The sequence below is a fragment of the Rattus norvegicus genome, chromosome 8 (assembly GCF_021556685.1).
Source record: "Rattus norvegicus strain SHRSP/BbbUtx chromosome 8, alternate assembly SHRSP_T2T, whole genome shotgun sequence".
NCBI classification, from domain to species: Eukaryota; Metazoa; Chordata; class Mammalia; order Rodentia; family Muridae; genus Rattus; species Rattus norvegicus.
This window is the reverse complement of record NC_141541.1, coordinates 46,215,452-46,237,583: the sequence shown is the minus strand read 5'-3', so window position 1 is coordinate 46,237,583 and position 22,132 is coordinate 46,215,452. Positions and strand designations below refer to the sequence as shown.

Here is a 22,132-nt window from a genome sequence, read left to right as displayed (position 1 = left end):
TAATTCTGATAGGTCTGCCTTTATATGTTACTTGACTTTTTCCCTTACTAATTTTAATACTTTTTTGTTTTGTGAATTTGGTGTTTTGGCCATTATGTGATTGGAGGAATTTCTATTTTGGTCTAACATATTTGGAGTTCTGTGGGGTTCTTATATGTTTATGGGCATCTCTTTCTTTAGGTTAGGAAAGTTTTCTTCTATAATTTTGTTGAAGATATTTATTGGCCCTTTAATTTGGGAGTCTTGACTCTCCTCTATACCTATTATCCTCAGGTTTGATCTTCTCATTGAGTCCTGGATTTCCCAGATATTTTGTGCTAGGTGCTTTTTGCATTTTACATTATCTTTGATGGTTGATGTTGATGTTTTCTATGGTATCTTCTGCCCCTGAGATTCTCTCTTCTATCTCTTTTGTTTTGTTGGTGATGCTGGCATCTATGACTCCTGATCTCTTCCCTAGGTTTTCTATCTCCAGGGTTGTCTCCCTTTGTGCTTTCTTTATTGTTTCTATTTCCACTTTTAAATCCTGGGTACCTTTGTTCAATTCCTTCACCTGTTTAGTGGTGTTGTCCTGTAATTCTTTAACAGATTTTTGTGTTTCCTCTCTAAGGGCTTCTACTTGCTTACCTGTGTTGTCCTATATTTCCTTAAGCAAGTTATGTATGTCCTTCTATATCCCCTTAATTATGTATTTTAATTACCAATATGTGCATTTCATTTGGACAATTATAAATTTTGTTTTAGACAACAGTATGTAGTAGTTTTGAGTCCACTGAGGTGTTGCTTTCAATTTGAAATATTGTGTATACATGTATATAAAAATAATCCAATGTATGACTTATCTGACAGATGTTTAAGATCAATAAAGTTTTTGAACATACATTTAGGAAGAGAGAGGAGAAGCCCACCCTGCTACCCTGTTGTTGCTGGCTTATTTCTGCAGTGGTAGCAATAGTGGTTTTTAGAGGGAACCATGTGCCTTCAGTCTTCAGAGTTATAATAAGGTACCATAATCAAGACAGGAGAAGAAATGGGGAATGGACAGGTATTACTCTTAAGTACATTTTCACTCTGTCTGGTACAAGATGGTATTAATTAGGACTAAATTGCAATCATATCAAGACATAATTGTTGAATTAAGTTCTTTTAATAGACTGCATATATCAATGTTTAGTCATACTCTAGATCAACTCTTTAAGAGTAGAATTTTATATCCAATTTACATGCTTCAGGTATCACCTCTGCTTGTTACATATGGTCTTGTATTCAAATGTCCAGTTGTACACTGAGAGCTTTAAGGAACCAAAAAGGACACAGAGGGAGTTGCCATTTTTAGCAGCAATGAAACATCACTAACTCTTTTTACAAACCAAATTCAAGTCACTACCAGAGGTGAGTGCACCAGAAAGTCACCAGATACAAAATTGCCAGTTCATTTTTAAATGAATAATTAAACCTGAAATTACCCCTTGCCCCAACTGCATTACATCTCTTTATAAACAGCAAACAGTTTTGCTTTTATACCTAGGCTAGCAGGTTTTGTTTCAATATGAAGGCACTAGTTCATTTGTAGATTTTAAAATTAGTTATGTAGTGCTACTATAAATGCCCAATCTACATAGGAACAATCTGGTGGATGAAAATGGTAAAGACCAAATAAGGCTATCTGATTACCTTGTCTTATTCACATACGAAGGATACCCAATAGTAAGGAAGAGACAGAAATAAGACAAATACTTAGAGGTATAAAATTACATCTACATTTGAACTTTATACTGTAAATGAGACATATTAAACAGTCCTGTAGCCCATGCCTATTTTTTCCTCAGAAAAAGAAAAGCTGTTTTCATAACATCCCCTCATTTCAGATTTCCCCAGTGTCTCTTGAGGGTTCAAAGTCAGGGTCTTACTTTCTTCAAAAAATAAAGAAAATGACCCGCCAAGTTACCCCCTCCCCAAATCCCTGTAGTTTCTCATCCAGTGCCAGGTTACAGGATCAGCTCCCACCTCCTGGGGTTTCTGTCCTTCTATTGATCAGTTAGTACATAACATGAACCGTTTCTGGAACCACTACTAGAAGGAACACAAGCTCTTCACTACACTCACACAGCAGGAAAGAAAGTGGAAGATCAATTCATCCCTGGTGTGGGGCCTCCAAAATTGAAAGAACTTGGCACAACCAGAGTACTGAATTTATATCCTCTATGCTTTTCACTCATTTTGGATTCATGCGCTGCTCTTCTTTGATCAGTCAGAGTTGCTACATCTTATAACAGTTTTCTTTGCTCTTCATTAAGACCATGAGTCACTATATTCACAGATCACTTTCTGAGTTACATTTGTAAGATCATCATTTTCTGTTTCTCTTACAATATGAAGAAGAGCCTGCATTACAGGTCTGATAAATGGAGTGATGTATTCTTCAGCTTTTTCTTGATTGCTGATCAACACTTGTAGTGCAATGGCAGCTTCCACTTTTACAGGCATTTCTCAATCATCAATCAGACATCTTCTTGTCAGTTCTAAAGCTGTTTGGAGGTTTGATCACTTCTGAGTTTCACTTCAGAAAATAGTGAAGGACCCAGAAAGCTCTTGCTCTCATGTAGCCTAGTTCACTGCTCAAGGAAGGAAATACATGATTTTGCAGCATGTATTCCTTTTGATCTTTGTACTTCTTTTTCTTCAGAAGTATTTTAGCTAAACAGGCAATTATATGCAAAGCTCCATCTTTTTTTGATTTATGAAAAATAAATTTATTACACAACACCTTATTTCTAACAATGTTCAATTTTTTATTCAGAATATTTGTGTCATTCATGTAAAATAGTTTGATACAGTACGTTATATGTTATAGCTTTTTATTTTCCCCTCAAAAGTTCTAAGGCTCTCCTACTCCGTCTCCTTTACTGAAGTAAGGGCACCCTAAAAATGTGCAAACAACTTTTTAAAAAGAAAGTTAACTGAACAAAACTGTAATAGCACTATACTAGGCAGCTTAAATCAGGACAGCAGAGTACGAACTGATGCCGTGACTCACGGAGGTCGCCACTCACGCTTTTGTAATCAGAAAGCATGCTCACAAATCAGCAACACCAACAAGAAAAAGGAAACAGTGTCTGCGGCAATCATTTCAGTTTGCGGAACCAACAGGCTTCTATCAATGACAACGTATTAATCAAATAGAAGCTTTAGGACCAGTCAAGTCATAGGTTGAAAATAAAAACAGACCTCAAAGTTGGAAATTAATCTTTTGGAGTTCTGAAACCTATCAGTAGAAACTATGTGGTTCTTTTGTACTTTCAAAACAATCCAAGCAATATTCTTGGTCATAAAACACTGATTTATGTAGAAGATGAATCAACCCACTGATAAGACACTAAAAAGAAAGTGTACCAAAATAATCTTTGAGTCTCGGTTATTTTGTTAACATAATCTGTTTCAAGTACCAGTTACACCTTGCGTCTGTGTGAACTATTGGTCAGATGATGCTGTTACACTGAAAGTCACCACAAATGAGGACACGTGGTTCAGCACTCAGCTCAGTAAGAATCTGGTAACAAAATCCCATAGTCCTTTGCAGTACCTCTTTCCTTGTACTACAGGCTGTGAACAAAAGTGTTTGAGTGGCAGTAGTAAGACAAATGAAATCATGAACACATCAAACTTCATCCATATATATTCATAAGGATCTTCTTGACAGAGTTCTTCATCAGCATCATCTGTAAAGCACATCAATGGAAAAATAACATCCTGGATAATGCCTTGTATGTCAGGCTTCAGGTTCTTCCATGTAAGAACGTGGGAAACTCCTTGATTAATATAATTTAATGTCTGCTGTATAACTTGAGGGGCCATATACTGTTTCTCCTTGTACTGATATAACACTTTGAATAAAACTTGCTGGACACCAACAGCAAATGTCTTCAGAAAGACTTCAACAAACTCATTATACTCTTCAGAAACATTCCAGGGCTTCCATATCTTTCAAAAAGTCTTGCTAAAATATGTAAGGACCACTTTTTACATTCCCACCAGGGTAGCTCTAGTCTATCATCTTCTTCAACTTGCAGTGTTTGATTAGGTACACCCCTATTCCCAACAGTCTTCAAAATTTCCACCCATTCAGTCAGGTTCTGTTGATTTATCAGCTCCAGGGGCAGTGTATACTGAACAAGAGCATAGAAAACCGTGAAAAACTGCTTTTGGATGAGAACAGACTGGTCCGATTGATCAGAGAGCAGCTGGATAAAGCGATCCTTCAGAATTGGCAGGAAGCGCTGAATGGCTGCCACTAATGGACTTCTCTCTTCTGGTTTCTTGTACTGATAATTTTTCACAAGCTGATAAAGGCAAAGAAGAATTCCCAGCCAACAAGCACTGTTATCAGACTGAAGATAAAAACCAATCTCGTCCACAATGGCAGTCCAGCAGCTTGGATATTTATGTTTGATGGTATGATGGACACATGTAATAAGTTGTACCCTGATAAGCCCAGGTGAGTGGATAATGGCTTCTACAATATTTTCTCGATTGCACTGTCGGTCTTCTGGAATAGTGTATGTGGAGATGGCTTTCTGATCCCCCTATGGCTTCCCAATCAGGCCAATATTGTGTTATCATATTTTTCAAATAAATAATACCTGCCCGTCTTACAGGTAAATTCAATTGTTCTGACATAGTAATCTGGAGCAGTGTTGAAACAAAATTCAGAGACTTGTGTGCTTCGTTGAGCTGGCAGTTGGGTCCATGGTGCTCCGTAGGGCCTCGATGACGGTCTTGGGATGCATCTGCCACACGATCAGTCAAACCTGGAACATTGGTGCAACTGAGGCAGAAATAGCGCGCCACTCTCTGCGCACATGGACTAGCTGCACTCTGCAGCGGCAACCTGCGCAAAAGGAAAGAGAAATGCCAAGGCTCCAGATAGAAACTTCTCACCTCTGCGTTGAGGTGGGAGATGTACGTTCTTCTTAAAGTCCTCTATCATCATCATGGGATGCGATTTTAAATTCAAATCATGCTTTTCCAGTGTGTTGGGATATCCAATATTTTCTTTGGTGGGAGAACTGAACTCTGATGATGCCAAGTAGTCTTGGTTTCTGTTGCTTTGGTTCCTATGCCATCTGGTTAGCTCTGGTTTTAGCTGCTCTCGCTGTCTCTGACAGTGTCTTGACCCTCCTATAAGCCTCTGTCAGCACTCCTGGAGACCAGTTTTCTCTCAGTGGGATCTGGGTACAGAGAGCGGTGTCACAGGATCAACTCTGGGTGCAGGCAGAAACTAGAAGGGTCCTGTCCCACACTGCTCCTGGTTTTCTGTGTCCTGTGGGCTCCAGGCTGGTTACTCAGAGCAAAAGTGGTGATCTTACATCTGCTCTGAGTTTTGTTAAAGCTCTTGAAGACTGACTTTCAGCTCTGGGTGCAGGTAGATACATTGGTATTGTTTTCCTTACTACTCTGGGAGCTAGCAACTCAGGATCAGTTTATGCACAGGATTCTATGATTGAAAGATTCTCTACATGGTTTAGAAAAGACTACCTTTTAACTGTGTCCTCACAAAGATCCTATGAATGTCCTTGTCTGAATTCACACTTCCTCTCCTTACAAACACATTCATCATGTTAGAGTAGAACTTACCTTATAAATTTTATTTTAAAATAATCCCCACATTAATAACCCATATATAGATGATTCCAGTTTATAATTCAGTGCTATACTACTATAAACCATTATTAATAAAGAAAAGCAAAAATGACATTTAATTCCCTTGAAACACTAATGGCTCAATATATAAGAGATAATGTCCTATTTTATATCATTAAATGCAAATAAAGTTTCCAACTATGTACTGAAGTTATATAAACTTCAATTTAATAGATTTAGTCAAAAACATTATACTACCATATATGAAAGAATTAAAACAGTCATGTACATGAATTTTAAACAGAAGCCTTTATTTTACTTTAAAAATAATATTATATTCTTTGAAAGTTTCTTATGTTCATATACAGTCCTTCTATATGTATTAATCATATCCATCCCACATTACCTTTCTGTAAGTTATCTATCTGAGTGCCCCATTCCAGCTTCTTCCCTTCATGTCTTGTTCCTTATTGTTATAAATAACATTGTGCCTCATTAGTATGACCGTATGACCTGTAAGGACATGAGTATATGGTTACCCCTATGACATAAACCACATACCAGTGGCCAGGACCCCAAAAGGACAGTAACCACTCCTCCTTCAGCAGCTGTCAATCCCAATAGCCATTTCACATGTATCTCAGGAACAGAATAATACAGATTTTCATCATTTGTGTATCCTGATTTCCAAGAGCTTTAAAGACATTGTATTGTTTTTCAAGTATAAAGAAATAAGTCTTTAAATAAATAAAATAGTAATAAATAATAAGTAAATATTCTTCCTACCAATAAAATAAATTGCTTTAATTACTTGAAAATATGCAGCCACTGTTATTTTCTCTATGTCCTCCTATCTATATACTTTGTAAATCATTGCTATGTTGCAATTGAAGAATTTAAAGATTTGTTTATTTTATGTGAATGAACTGTTGTGTCTGGATATAGGTATGTAAACAGCATACATGCCTGATATACAGTAAGATCAAAAGATTGCATTGGATCCCATGGAATTTGATTCACACACAGTTTTGAGTTAACAGGTGGGTGTTGTAAACCACACCTAGGTCCTCTGCAAGACAATCATGTGCTCTTAATTGCTGAACCACTGCTCTGCTCCTGACTTATTTTTTAGTCTATAATATAAGATTTCTCCCTCCTCTTTCTTCACCCCAAATACTTCCATATCATCCTCCACTGTGTCTTTAAATGCTTGCCTTTTCCCACTAATGATTACTGCATGAAAATGTGTGTATGCATATATACTCTTAAGTATAACCCTCTTTATATGTATATTTATATTTATATTTCCAAGGATGACAATTTGTTTTTGGAAAATCAATTCATATCTCTTCCCTGAAGAAGACAACTTTTTCCCACATTTTCTCAGGTGCTTATAGTTCTTTGTGTAAGGTTAAAACTTTGTGAGGTTTTCCCATCACCATCCACTTTGACATGTCCATTGATGTTTTTGTTCAGCTAATGTACATATATTTTTCTGTATTTAATATATGTTTATATAATATACACTATATGTATAACATAGGTTTATACAGCATACACACATGTATATATATATATATATATATATATATATACACACACACACACATACACACACACACACACACATGTTTACATGATATATAGCCCTGGCTTTCCTGGACTCACTCAGTAGATAGGCTGGCCTCAAACTGACAGAGATCAGCCTACATCTGGCTGCTGAGTGCTGAGATTAACGGCAAATGCCACCATGCCTGACTTTATGTTATATGTTTTAATTAAAGGTACTTAAACTGTAGACCTAGTCCATATCTTTTAAATAATATACATATATAAAAGATCTCCAGTTGCATGAAACTTATGAATTCCATCTGTTACCACCAATTTTTCTGACTCAGTTTCAATGGTAGCTTCAATAACTCTGATAATGTTTACACAATAACAGCTACATCAGAACTCCCAATAAGCCAACAGCAGTGGAGATAAGTGATGGAGTAAGAGGTACTTGTTCTTTTCAAGAATGTTACATGGCGAGAATCTTCATCTGAGCAATAGTACAATAAAACCTCTACAAGGTGAACCAAGACAGTGCTATTTAAACACATGACATATTATTTAATCTGCACAGCATCTGTAGTTTTGAGGCAAAGTCCATGAGGATACAGAGCACAAAACTTAGAGAATTTATAGCCAAAACTCGTCACATGTTCACTATTTCAGTCATCTTTACACATTGGGATATTTGTACCATTCGTTTTGATTGGTACGTGATGCAGTACAGAGCCTATAACCTGTGTCTGCTCTAGAGTCTAACATATAAACATTTAGGAAGAAATTGGCCTGGCATGCAAAGAGTGACAACCCAGTACTGTTAAAGGTAGACTGTGAAATGAATTTCCCTTTAAATTAGCAATGGAATGCTTAACCTATCCAAATGGTGTATATAAATTAAACCATGGGAAAAATGTAATCCTTTATGTGATTAAAGTCACTCCTCTTTTCTCTTACAAAGCCTTAATGCATAAGCATCATTTCTAAATTACCTTTTCATGGGTCACACAAATCTCCAAATTTGTGTCAAGGACATGCACACAGGTATACATTGCATTTATTTTGGCCAATAAAATTGCTATTTTATTTTCCGGGTAAGAAAATTTGACTTTAGTTTTCCAAATATCCTTGAACTTAAAGGAACACTAACAGAGACACATTTCTCCTCTTCTTTTAGAAAAAGGAAGAAATCTCTCCTAATAAAAATTTGTTCAACACCGATCAGAGCTTCCCTAAATAAGGAAGTAAGTGGCACTAAGACCTCCAAATTAATGCATGTCCATCACAGCCTTACAGGATTCTAGATGTATTCTAGTAAAAAACAAATTCACAATCTTGTCACTCCTGGATTTATTAATTCAAAAATTATTTTGCTCAAATCCACATAAGTCATATACAGCATCAGATTTCTACTTATAACCACTCAGAGGATAGGACAAAAGAATAACGAGTTTGAGATAATCCTAAACTTTATAAGACAAAAGAGAAAGTAGAATCAGAAAATCTAAAAGCTAGAGAATTAACAACTGAGTATTTACAATTCTTCATTTATTGAATTATTTTAATTTATTGAAGTTTTACATTTTATTTATTTATTAAAGTTTTTTAAAGAATGAATGACTCATCCTTTTCTACACGGTGCCTTAATGTATGAACTGTTTTGCACAGTTAATTTTCTGTTTCACACAGCATTACTAATAGTTGGAATTTCTTTTCAACTTCTTAGACTTTTCTCTATAGCTTGATACATCACATGAAATAAGTAAGATCTGCATCTATAAGCAAAATAGTTTCTATCTAGATAAGGTTGCTTTTCTTCAAAGTCTTATGCAGTGCAATGTGAACATCCTTGTTCCTCAAACTGTAGATGAAAGGATTCAACATTGGGCCCACAATGGTGTAGAAAACAGTGGATACTTTGTCTTCATCCTCTGATCCAACAGGAGAAGGCTTAAGATACATGAATGCTGAGGCACCAAAGAAAATAGAAACAGCTATTATGTGGGAGCTACAGGTACTGATAGCCTTGGATCTGCCCGCTGTGGAACGGATATGGGAAATGTTGAAAATGATCAAAGTATAAGAAGTAAAGATGATCAAAGTAGGTCCTATCACATTGACACCCACAACAATGAAAACCACCAGGTCGTTGATGGAGGTGCTTGTGCAGGAGAGCTTTAGGAGAGGGGGTATGTCACACATGTAATGATTGATGATGTTGCTATTACAGAAGGTGAGTCTTAGCATGCAAATTGTGTGGGCTATGGCACCCACAAACCCCATCATGTACACACTCATTGTCATCAGGAAGCAGACCTGAAAGGACATGGAAACCTTATAAAGCAGGGGCTTACATATGGCTACATATCTGTCATAGGCCATCGCTGTCAAAATACAACACTCATCAATAACAAAGAAGGCAAAGAAAAAGAGCTGAGTCATGCACTCAGCATAAGAGATGATGTTCTGCTTCACAAAACTCACCAGCATTTTGGGGGTTATGACAGAAGAGTAGCAGAAATCAATGAAGGAAAGGTTGAAGAGAAAGTAGTACATGGGGGTGTGCAGGTGAGGATTCAAAACAATCAGAACAATCAAGCCCAGGTTCCCCACCATAGAGACCACATAGATTGCCAAGAAGAGGAAAAAGAAAGGCAGCTGGAGCTCTGGCTGTTGTGTCAAGCCCAGCAGAATAAACTCCTTCACTCTGGTTGAGTCATTGGCAGAGGCCATTCCTCCTCAGGTCATATCTGTGAGAATGGAAGAAATAGAAACATTAAGATGATATCCCAGTAGACTTTCTATAATAATATTAAGTGTAAGAATGGAAAATTAGACTCAAACTTATATCTCTCCTCACTTCTTTTCCATTTACATTTCCATAGACATATACTCTTATAATAATACTCAGGGAATGTATAAAGGTGGATAGAGACCCAGAGAGACAGTAAACAGCACTTGCCTCCAAGCATGATAACCTTAGTTTGATCCCCGGGATCCATAGCCGGGAAAGAGGAAACCAATTGCTGCAAGTTGTCCTCTGATCTTCACAATCAAGCTGTGAAATATATACACCCACACACATAAACATATAAACAAATAATACAATATCTTCATACTTTATAGCCCTGACATTTAATAAATTTAGATGTATACCTTCAATATACACTTTTGTGAGGATAAGGAACAAACTGTCTCAGCTTCTCTGCTTACTGTCTACCTTGATATCCTAGCTCCTACCTCAGACTTCACAGTGGTATCAGATGAGGACATGAGACATATCAAAGCAACCTCCCTTATCAGAGGTTTCTATAATCAAAGTAGTTCACCTTTTTGGATGGAGACTTCAGGAAAGGATCTTCTTCAATTTCTTCCTTTCCATTTCAGTACTCGTGAGTTCCAATATCGGTGAAGAAACTAGAGGTGTATGATGCAGAAAAACATAATGCTAATCTTTTATTTTGGAATGAATTCTGTTCTGGGAGAATCAGAACATACTCTTTGCTTTCCAAGGCTCTGAGAAATCATTAGCTACTGATTATAACTGAATAAGAGGTTTTGCCCAGAGCAACCTCACTAGCCTTGGGGAGATAAGTAGCATCTACTGAGGCCAAAAGAGCCACCTGCCAATATGGCCCAAGAGGATTTTGACATTGCAATCCTAGGGACCTGATTAAAAATTGAAAGACCTATGAGTCTCCAGAGGAAACATTATGGAGAATTTACTGTCCTGTATTTACATACATATTCACTACACTTAAGTGGGTTTCATGAAAGCGCACAATTTTATATTCATTTTAAATTTCATATCACATGGTAATATCCCAGAGAATAAGAAATTAAGTGTGTGTATATATTTATTTATATATTACATAAATATTATATACATTATGTATAATATATATATATATATGTAGTGGTAGTTTGAATGTCTCAAATATACTCACATATGTGAATATTTGGTTCCATTGGTGGTGCTCTTTAAGAAAGTTACGAAACTTTTAAAGGTAGAAACTTAGAGTAATAAGTATGTTATTTATGGCTGGTTTGAAGGTTTATAGCCCTCTCACATTTATTATACTTTCTATCTTTCTCCCTTTTCTATTGTGGATGAAAGGATGATCATTCTGTTTACTGTTCCTGCCAACATCCTATGTCATGCTTGCTATGATGTATTTTATCTCTTTGGAATTTTAAGCTAAATTAAATCCTTTCTTACATTTCTCTGGATCACAGTCTTTTAACCCAGTAATATACTCACTCAGAACACATATTGCTACCTGTATTTGCATGTGTATGAGTTATCAACTGGGGAGTAGGCAACTTATCAATTGCTGCCACCCTAAATCAACCCTTTCCCATACTATCCCATTATTACTTTCATGACTTCCAATGTTTTCCACGTTAAATACATAAAACAGGACATTTGAGCTAACACCTATAATATAACACCTATAAATGCTTTACATATGCTCCACATATAATTTTCCAGTTTCATCCAGATTTCATTTTCTGAAATCAAATTTTAGAATTTCATTTTTTTCTTGAAGACTGAATAATATTCCAGTCATGTTTTCATTACCTGTTCATTGGTTGATAGATGTCTACATTTCATTTTGTAGTTCTTGCTAATAGAGTTGCAATGAACATGCTTATGAAATACCTTTCAGTCCTTTCCATATATACCTGTTTTTTTTCCATAACTGACACACATGGTAAATCTCTTTCTAGTTTTGTAATTACTGCAGATTTATTTACACATTGGCGACATTAGAGTAAACTTTATACCAATATTGTATGAAGGCTCCATTCTTACAACATCCACACTTGTCATTGGATTCCTGATGACTAGAATTGTGAATGGAATGAGATGGGTTATTGAAGTACTTTTAATCTACATTAAAGTGGTAGCTGAACAATTTTTAAAGTGTTTGTGGAAGACTTGTTTATTGTTGCTGTTTTTATTATTGTTGTTTCCAAAAAACTTCCTGTTCAATTCTGTAGCCGATGTATTATATTACTTGAGCTGTTATTTCCTTGCATTTGTGTTTTTTTTAACTTGTTGTTGTTGTTGTTAGTTCTTTGTATACTTTAAGTATTTTTCTTCTCTTTCATCTAATGATTTTTTGGAAAAAAAGTCATATAATTCTTCCCAGATTTTCATTTGTGCCTCCCTTCTTTTTAACAAAATCCTCAAAAACGAAAATCAAGACAAAAACAATAAGACAAAAACTGCCAGGGTGGAGAGGCAGGAGTGGGTGGGTGGATGGTTCAACATACAAAAATCCACAAATGTAATCCACTATATAAACAAACTCAAAGAAAAAAAATCACATGATCATCGCATTAGATGCTAAGAAAGCATTTGACAAAATTAAACACCCTTACATGATAAAAGTCTTGGAAAGATCAGGAATTCAAGACATATACCTAAACACAGTAAAAACAGTATACACCAAACCAGTAGCCAAGGTCAAACTAAATGGAGAGAAATTTGAAGCAATCCCACTAATATCAGGGACTAGACAAGGCTGCCCACTCTCTCCCTACTTAGTCAATATAGTAATCAAAGTCTTAGCCAAAGCAATCAGACAACAAGAGGATGTCAAAGGCAAAGGAAGAAGTCAAAATATCACTATTTGCAGATGATATGATAGCATATAAAGTGACCACAAAAGTTCCACCAGAGAATTATAAACAACATCATCAAAGTGGCTGGATATAAAATGAATTCAAACAAATTAGTAGACTTCTTCTACTCAAAGGATAAGCAGGCTGAGAAAGAAATTAGGGAAATGACACCCTTCACAATAGTCCCAAATAATATAAAATACCTCGGTGTGACTTCAACCAAGCAAGTGAAATGAAGAAAGAAATTCTCTGAAGAAAGAAGTTGAAGATCTCAAAACATGGAAAGATCTCCCATGCTCATGGATTGGCAGGATTAATATAGTTAAAAAATGGCCATTTTGCCAAAAGCACACTACAGAGTCAATAAAATCCCCATCAAAATTCCAACTCAATCCTTCATAGAGTTAGAAAGAGCAATTTGCAAATTTATTTAGAGTAACAAAAAATCCCAGGATAGCAAAAACTATCCTCAACAATAAAAGAACTTCTGGGGGAACGTCCCTGACCTCAAGATGTATTATAAAGCAATAGTGATAAAACCTGTATGGTAATGGTTCAGAGACAGGCAGATAGATTAAGGAAATAGAATTGAAGACTCAGAAATGAACCCACAAAACTATTGCCACTTGATCTTTGACAAATTTGCTAAACCATCCAGTGGAGAAAAAGACAGCATTTTCAACAAATGGTGCTGTCTCAACTGGCTGTCAACATGTAGAAGAATGCAACTTGATCCATTTTTATTGCCTTGTACAAAGCTTAAGACCAAGTGGATCAAGGACCTCCATATAAAGTCAGATACACTCAAACTAATAGAATAGAAATTGGGGAAGAGTTTCAAACACATGGGCACTGGTGAAAATTTCCTGAAAAGAACACCAATGGCTTATGCTCTCAGATCAAAAATGGACAGAAGGAATTTCATAAAATTGCAAAGCTTCTGTAAGGCAAAGGACACTGTCATTAGGACAAAAGGGTAACTAACAGGTTGAGAAAAGATCTTTGCCAATCCTACAGCTGACTGAGGACTAATATCTAATATATACAAAGAACTCAAGAAGTTATACTCCAGAGACTCAAGTAGCCCTATTAAAAGTATGGTACAGAGCTACACAAAGAATTCTCAGCAGAGGAATAGTGAATGGCTGAAAAGTACCTCGAAAAATGGTCAACATCATTAGTCATCAGGGAAATGCAAATCGAAAAACCCTGATATTCCACCTCACACCAGTCAGAATGGCTAATGTCAAAAACTCAGGTAACTACAGAAGCTGGCAAGGATGTGGAGAAAGAATACTCCTCCATCATATGCTGGCTTGCTAGCTAGTACAACCACTCTGGAAATCATTCTGGAGGTTCATCAGAAAATTGGACCTACTACTGCCTGAGGACCCAGTTATACCACCCCTGGGCATATACCCAGGTGATGTTCCAACATATAATTAGGACACATGCTCCTCTATGTTCATAGCAGCCTTATTTATAATAGTCAAATGCTGGAAAGGACCCATCAGAAGCACTTTGCCAGAAGAATGGATACAGAAAATGTGGTACATCTACACAATGGAGTACTATTCAGATATTAAAAATAATGACTTCATTAAATTTATAGGCAAATGGATGGAACTAGACAATATCATCTTTAGTGACGTAACTTAATCCCAAAAAACACACATGGTGTGTACGCACTGATAAGTGCATATTAGCCCAAAAGCTTAAATTACCCAAGATACAGTCCACAGACTTCATAAAGCTCAAGAAAAAGGATGAGCAAAGCTAAGATGTTTTAGTCCCTCTTAAAAGGAAGATCAAAAATACTCATAGGAGTAGATATGTAGGCAAAGTTTGGAGCAGAGACTGAAGGGATGGCTATTCAGAGCCTGCCCCACCTGGGGATCCAGCCCATATACATACAGCTACCAAACCCAGACAATATTGCTGATGCCAAGAAGTACATGCTGGCAGGAGACTGATCCAGCTGTCTCCTGAGAGGCTCTGCCAGAGCCTGAAAAAATACAGAGGCAGATGCTAGCAGCCAACCATTGGACTGAGAATGAGGTCCCTTTTGGAATAGTTAGAAAAAGGATAGAAGGAGCTGAAAGGGCTTGCAATCCCATAAGAACAACAGTGCTCTGAGGAACTAAACCATCACCCAAATGGTACACATGGACAGACCCCTGACTCCAGCTGCATATGTAGCAGAAGCTGGCCTTGTTGGGCACGAATGGAGGGAGAAGCCCTTGGTCTTGCCAAGGCTGGACCCTCCCAGTGTAGGGGAATGTCATGGCTGGGAGGCAGGTAAGGGTGGGTGGTTTGAGGAAGAGCAACACCCTCACAGAAGGGGATGGGGAATGGGATAGGGGTTTTTTTTGGACAGGAACCTGAGAGAGAGGATAATATTTGTATTGTAAATAAAAATATTCCAATAAAATAAAAGGAACCAAAAGAAAAAAAGAAAGAAAGCAAACAAAGCAAAGCAAAGAAAAGAAAAGAGAAGAGGAAAAAAAGGAAAAAAAGCCAGGGCAGGGAGGCAGGAGTGGGTGGATGAGTGTGCACCCTCATAGAAGCAGGGGGATGGGGGATGGGATATGGGGTTTCCAGAGGGGAAAATGAGAATGGGGATAACACTTGAATTGTAAATAAATAAAATATTCAATAAATCATACAAACTAAAGCAAATACACAAAGAAAAACATGAAGTTTGTATTGTGCTGGTCAACTACACCTGAGAATGCCCCCACCCCGACCTGAAATGTTACAACATTGGAGAAAACTGGTATTCCATTTCCCAGCACGTATCAATTGCACACAACTTCTTAGTTCAGGGTTGTGTTTTGTGTCCACTTTCCCTTCTTGGTACAAAGTTTTCCCACGGTTTGAAATTGCACAAGTCCTGTTCCTGTGCATGTCAGGACAGTCTCTGTAAGTTCATGTGTATATCAGTCTTCTTGTACGTGGAAGGCACTTTCTCCTTGGAGTCATCTGGCTTTGGCTCTTACAGTCTTTCTTTCTCCACTTCCACATAGATCCCTGAGCCATAAATGGATAAGATCTCTGAGCCTTGAGAGGATAATTGGGGCTGCCTTGAGGAGAGAAAAGAATTTTACGTATCCTCCACATCCTGCAAGCAATGACGTATCTATTCTGAGGATACCATTTATTTATGCCATTGAACATCAGGAAATTGAGCTAGTGGCACCCAAATAGATGCTTCACCACTAGTGACTACTGTTCTCGTGCTTAAAGTTACTTTGGATATTATTGGAGGGAAAACAATAATCAATCTCCCTAGCTACACAGCCTATGGTCTATAACAGTTGAAAGGACTGGTATCGGCTCAAGGCACCCCAATACCAAGTTTTCAGCACAAAGGAGATTTATTGGCCCCAGAGAGGGAAGAAAATAAAAAACAAAGACAGGAAATAGAGGACAAGGGAGAAGGAAAAAGGAGGAAGAAGGGAGCAGAGGGAGGAATATTTGTCCCAGCAGAAGAAAAGATTGCCTCTAGATAAAGAGGAGATGGATGTGATCCATGGGCAGGTGCCAATTTATAAAAGAAAGGAGAAAACCCTGAGTTAGGGTGAGTTGATTAGTTTTGATTGGCACGTTAATTAAAGTGGCCAAAAGTGGGAGGGAGATGCTGGACCATCATATGCATTGAACCATAAAGTACAATGAAGTTGTGCTGTTGACAGGAAGTGAATGAAGATCATCATAGCAGACAAAATATGGAAATCTAGAAAGAAAAATGTCATGTTTTCTCACATTTTTAAATATAGATCTCATAATATACATATCGATTGAATTTGGAAGAATGAGTAAGCCTATCTAAGAAAATGTGGGGGAAGGAAAGGAAGGATAGAAGAAAACTACCTGATGGAATTATGACACGTAAGAACGGAAACGTCACAGAACACGTGAAACTCAAGAAGAATGACCGAAATGCGAATGTTTCACTCCTTCTTTAAAAAGGGAACAAGAATACCCTTGGGAGGGAATACGGAGGCAAAGTTTAGAACAGAGGCTAAAGGAACGCCCATTGAGAACCTGCAACACATGTGGCCCATACATATACAGCCACCAAACTAGGTAAGATGGATGAAGCAAAGAACTGTAGGCTGACAGGAACCGGATGTAGATCTCTCCTGAGAGACACAGCCAGAATACAGCAAATACAGAGGCGAATGCCAGCAGCAAACCACTGAACTGAGAATAGGACCCCTATAGAAAGAATCAGAAAAAGGACCGAAGAGCTTGAAGAGGCTCGAGACCCCATGTGAACAACAATGCCAACCAACCAGAGCTTCCAGGGACTAAGCCAAAGACTATACATGGACTGACCCTGGGCTCCAACCTCGTAGGTAGCAATGACTAGCCTAGTAAGGGCACCAGTGGAAGGGGAAGCCCTTGGTCCTGCCAAGACTGAACCCCCAGTGAATGAGATTGTTGGGGGGAGGGTGGCAATGGGGGGAGGATGGGGAGGGGAACACACATATAGAAGGGGAGGGGAAGGGGAGGGGTTAGGGGGATGTTTGCCTAGAAACCGGGAAAAGTAATAACAATTGAAATGTAAATAAGAAATACCCAATTTAATTAAGAAGGAGAAAAGAGAAAAGAATGGAAACGTACATGAATGTCATCATTATTTACAATTAATATATGCCACAAAAAGAATTAAAAAAGAATGTGAATCTGAGCAGTGAAATCCATATGAAGATGGTTAAATGAAAGCAGAGCAAAACAGAAGAGGGTCTGTGAGGAAAGTAAAGGAGTAGGTCTGGGAGATTGATCAATACAGGGGAAGGAGCAGTGATTAAAACCAAAGTCGAACTATACCCATTTATCAAAATGTCGTAAAAAATCACATTGTCTTGAATGGTAACTTGAAGATGTAAAATAATAAAAAGGAAATAAATTTGTTCAGATACATATTATAAAAATTAAAATGTGATAAATATACACTATGGCATTTTATTCAGTCATAAAAATAATTAAATTATGTTAATGGGAGGAAAAATGAAACTAGAAATAGCTATTTTAAATAATTCAAGGTAGAATCAAAAATATTATATTTTTCACTTATATGCAGAATCTTGATTTTAAATATTTAAATAAAATATTCATTATATTACATATAATAAAATTTTAAATTAAATAAGGAAATATGACAAGAGAGATAGGCATTTACAAAGAGAGATTAGGCAACAACAGAGGGCGATGGAAGGATTGAAGAAAAATGAGAAAATATCACATTACCTTCCATATGAACAATCAATCATTATAACTATGTGCACACCATATATTCATATATATATGCACGTACATTTGTGACATTAAAGTTTAAGATGCTATTTAGTGGATGGGGAAAAGGCAACCTGAGAGAGTAGAGAATAGAGGATGGGGAGAGTGAATGATTGTGAATATAAGCTAGACCTTATGACTTACACATAATAGTATAGAGAAACTCATTTTGTATGCTAAAATTAATTAAAACAGCTTGTTTGCCTCCCCTATAAGGTAACAACCACAATTGTATATTCCATCAAATACAGTGTTAAGGGTGCTTCTCAAAGTTTTTAAATTCACCTTTAATATGCAAAGTTCAGAAAATAACAATGACAAACATAATGAGAGTCAGGTACAGGTCTGTAATTCTAGCACTTAGAAAGCTGAGTTCAACATGGTCTGACTGTATAGTAAAGATGCCCAATTCAACCAACTACCCATTCAAAAAACAGGCCTAATGAAAATTCACCAAGTGAATTAAATGTGATATTATAGTTGTGAGCCTTAAACAGATAAATGAGGGAACATAAAACAAAACAAACAAACAAATTCTAAGCCTTGTACAGGAATAGCATTTCTGTATGTATGCCTAAAATCCAGCAATAGGGATAAAGGAAGATCGTGGAGTTGAGACCAGAATGGGCAACAGAGAAAGTTCTTGTCAACAATAATTAAGGAGATTGATAGATGATAGATGATACATAGATAAATAGATAGATAGATCACATATAGATAATAAATAATAAGAATCAAAAATAAGTCTGAGTAATACATATACTTTATAATATATTGGTATTACTTCACTAATTATCAAAAATATATATACTAATAAAGAATAACAGTAGAGAAAATACATGTCAAAATTATCTACCTTGCTTCTCCTATCTTGAACATTTTTCTATAAATCTAAATTAATTCTGATACTCAAACATCATGTGGGAAAATGCACATAAAAGTTAAATGAGATTTAACACTTTAAACACTAAAATAAAACTTTGAGTAAAAGCATCAATAATAAAATATTCAAAATAAATGCAGAAAGATGATTGAAAAATATTAGAGCCACAGTGATACATTGGTCTCCTTCAGTCAACCTACTGAACGTTTAATACTCAGAGAGGATAAAAAAGAAAAGACAAAAACTAAAAGCGTACCTGAAAATATCTAAAAATAAAAGTTAGATGCCTAAGTATGAGACCCTGGGCTCTTTATAGTGTTTGATAGCAAAGTGACTAAATGAGATTTTTATCCATTATTGTATCTGCAATAATGAAATACTGGTTCTTCATTATTGAGCCCTAACCTCCTATAAACACAGCTAACTCTACTGAATAGTGTTCTGCAATATTCTTTTAAAACACAACTGCAATTCTCTCTATATATTTTATAAATTATTAACCAACCTGCTAGGTTATTTTTATAAACATTTAAGAATTATATTTTGTGACAAAAATCATAAAATAAGATATCAATTATACAGGATATTAATAAAATTATTTGTGTTTGGGGTAGATAGATGGCTGCTTCTCAAAGTGCTTGTTCCCTGAGCCTGATGACCTAGGTTGCATCTTCTAACCCTATTTCAGGTTGTACAGCTGAGGTCAAGCAGCTGTAATTCTGAGGAACTTGTGGGGGGTGGAGACAGGAGAATCCCTAGAAGTTCACATCCCAGCTAGCCTGGCTTACCCTGCAAAAAGGTAGCCTGCTTTGAGCAACTCGTGAAGATTAAAGTAACAGCTGATGGTGAGCCTTCAGTCTTCAAACAAACTTACAAACTACAGGTATTCATAAAATTAATCTAAAATTTAAAATATCCCAGGAGATACAATTTATTAAATATTACTTCAAATAAAATATTTAATTACTAATGAAAATATTTAGTTGTTCTGAAGCACAAATCATCAGGCTCTGTACTTAATTGTTAATGACTATATCTACATTAATTAGAAATCAGTAGGTTCATGATGAGTTTTTCTGATTTTATTTGTTATTGAAAATAAAATTCTTCATACTTTGTTTATGAGTAGCAATGCTAGACAATAGATACTGTGTAGTGAGTAAATTGAATAAAGTAAAAAATCATCAATTGATACAATTATTATGTCAAATGAAACAATATATTTATTCTTTATAGCATGAACATGTAAAATTTATTATTTTATAAGTTTAAAATATAAAAATAACTAACAAGAGTCACTATGCAGTGTATTGGACTCAAATGTAATTTTCCTGATTGAAATCATACACATGGTCTGGCTACTTGCTATCTTCTACACAGCTCCCTATACTTTTGGTAACTCTGATTCTATTACAAAATGAGAAAGCACCTACTCTTTTTCATTTCAATTTTAGATATGAAAGATTCCAAGGTTTTTTAACATAAAATTCAAATTTTGAGGTGAGAAATAATCTAGTTAAGAGAGTAGTAATAATGAAAATTACCTATATATTGATTGCATCATCACTATGGTATCAATCATTTGGATAACATGTTAGGTATGCTGGATTTACAAAAACAAAATTAAATTATCCATATTTTGTAAAGGGAGTTTAGCAACTTACATGTTGAGATTAAAAAGATCTTCACTGAAATTACCAAGAAAAAATTAGGTATTCCAAATTCTTACAGGATTATTTATTCCAATTAAAATTTATATTCTCTCTGAAACTTAATAAATGATTTCCTTAACGCCACCTTGACATCTTTGTTCCTCAAACTGTAGATCAGAGGGTTGAGCATGGGCCCAACATTAGTGTAGAAAACTGAAGATATTTTTCCTTGTTCCATAGATCCAGAAGAATATCTAAGATACATGAATGCAGCTGATCCAAAGAAAAGAGAAATAGCCATGATGTGAGAGCTACAGGTGCTGAAGGCTTTTGACCTTCCTTGTGTGGATTTGATGTTTAGAATGTTGGCGAGGATGAAAACATAGGAAATGAGGATCGTACAGCTGGGGACTGTGATGTTAATACCCACAACTACAAGAACAACCACCTCATTGACATAAGTGCTGGTACAAGAAAGTTGGAGGAGAGGGAGAATGTCACACAAGTAATGGTTGATGAGATTGGCATTACAGAAAGTCAGTCTGAGCATGCAGCCTGTGTGGACAGAGGCTCCAGCAAACCCCATCCCATAAGCAGCAAAAGATAGAATAGAACAGACCTGAGGGGACATGGTGACCTTATATAGCAATGGATTACAAATGGCCACATAGCGATCATAGGCCATTGAGGTCAACATGTAGCATTCAGAGATGACAAAAAAGAGAAAGAGAAACAGCTGAGTCATGCACCCCTCAAAGGAGATGGAGTTCTTCTCAGAGACAAAGTTCATCAGCATTTTGGGACTGAAGACAGAAGAGTAGCTGAGATCAATGAAGGAGAGGTTGAAAAGGAAATAGTACATCGGGGTGTGCAGATGAGGATTGAGGCCAATCAGGATAATCAAACCAATGTTTCCGGCCACTGTGATAATGTAGATTATTAGAAACAGGAAAAAGAGAGGCAGCTGGAGCTCTGGACAATCTGTTAAGCCAGCAAGGACAAACTCAGTCACAAAGGAACCATTTCCAGCCAGCATGCTTACCTTTGAAAATCTAGGAGAGAAGAAACTTTTATTAATGGATGAACCAGCTCTGTTCCAAAATTTTAACATAAGCTGAATTTACCACAATTGACAAAAGTTATGTTTTGTCATGTGAATAAATTATCACACTCTCTTTTTATGGCAAATATGAGTTAGCTCATGCTTAGCTTTATAAGTTGAATACTAAAATAATATTTTTCTATCCTTGCCTCAACTTATTGAGATAATCTGCCCTACTCACATTCATATGTATTAATAAACTTAGGTGGTGGTATGTGGTTTACAAAAAAACACTCTTTGATCAGGTCCTTCAACTTCAATCCCTTAGTTGCATTATACATTCTAGTTCTCCTGTGTTGTATATATACAGTGAACTCTTGTAGCACCATCAGTCGTAAGACTCTTTCCTCACAGTGTGAGGAAAGGTTTCCA

The 22,132-nt window shown here is 36.4% G+C and overlaps 2 protein-coding genes and 1 pseudogene across 3 annotated transcripts; all 3 read right to left on the bottom strand.

Annotated features, from left to right (window-relative positions):
* Positions 1-2,292: 2,292 nt before the first annotated feature.
* Positions 2,293-4,787, bottom strand: Ipo7-ps1 (importin 7, pseudogene 1; annotated as a pseudogene).
* Positions 4,788-8,988: 4,201 nt separating this feature from the next.
* On the bottom strand, positions 8,989-12,025 carry Or8b42 (olfactory receptor family 8 subfamily B member 42). Of its 2 annotated transcripts, XM_087563248.1 has the most exons (2): positions 12,019-12,025; positions 8,989-9,929 (listed from the first exon to the last, which is right to left on the bottom strand). In XM_087563248.1, exons 1-2 carry the CDS (start codon positions 12,023-12,025, stop codon positions 8,989-8,991), a joined length of 948 nt encoding a protein of 315 aa, XP_087419374.1. The 2 variants fall into 2 exon arrangements, with proteins under 2 accessions (XP_087419374.1, NP_001000812.1); NM_001000812.1 differs by lacking the exon at positions 12,019-12,025 and having other exon boundaries at positions 8,989-9,924.
* An 8,727-nt stretch (positions 12,026-20,752) lies between these two features.
* On the bottom strand, positions 20,753-21,694 carry Or8b3 (olfactory receptor family 8 subfamily B member 3). Its single transcript, NM_001000447.1, has one exon. It carries the CDS (start codon positions 21,692-21,694, stop codon positions 20,753-20,755), a length of 942 nt encoding a protein of 313 aa, NP_001000447.1.
* Between the last annotated feature and the right edge of the window lie 438 nt (positions 21,695-22,132).

Coding starts and splice junctions, on each gene's coding strand:
- Or8b3 (NM_001000447.1), bottom strand. CDS start 21,694: ATGCTGGCTGGAAATGGTTCCTTTGTGACTGAGTTTGTCCTTGCTGGC.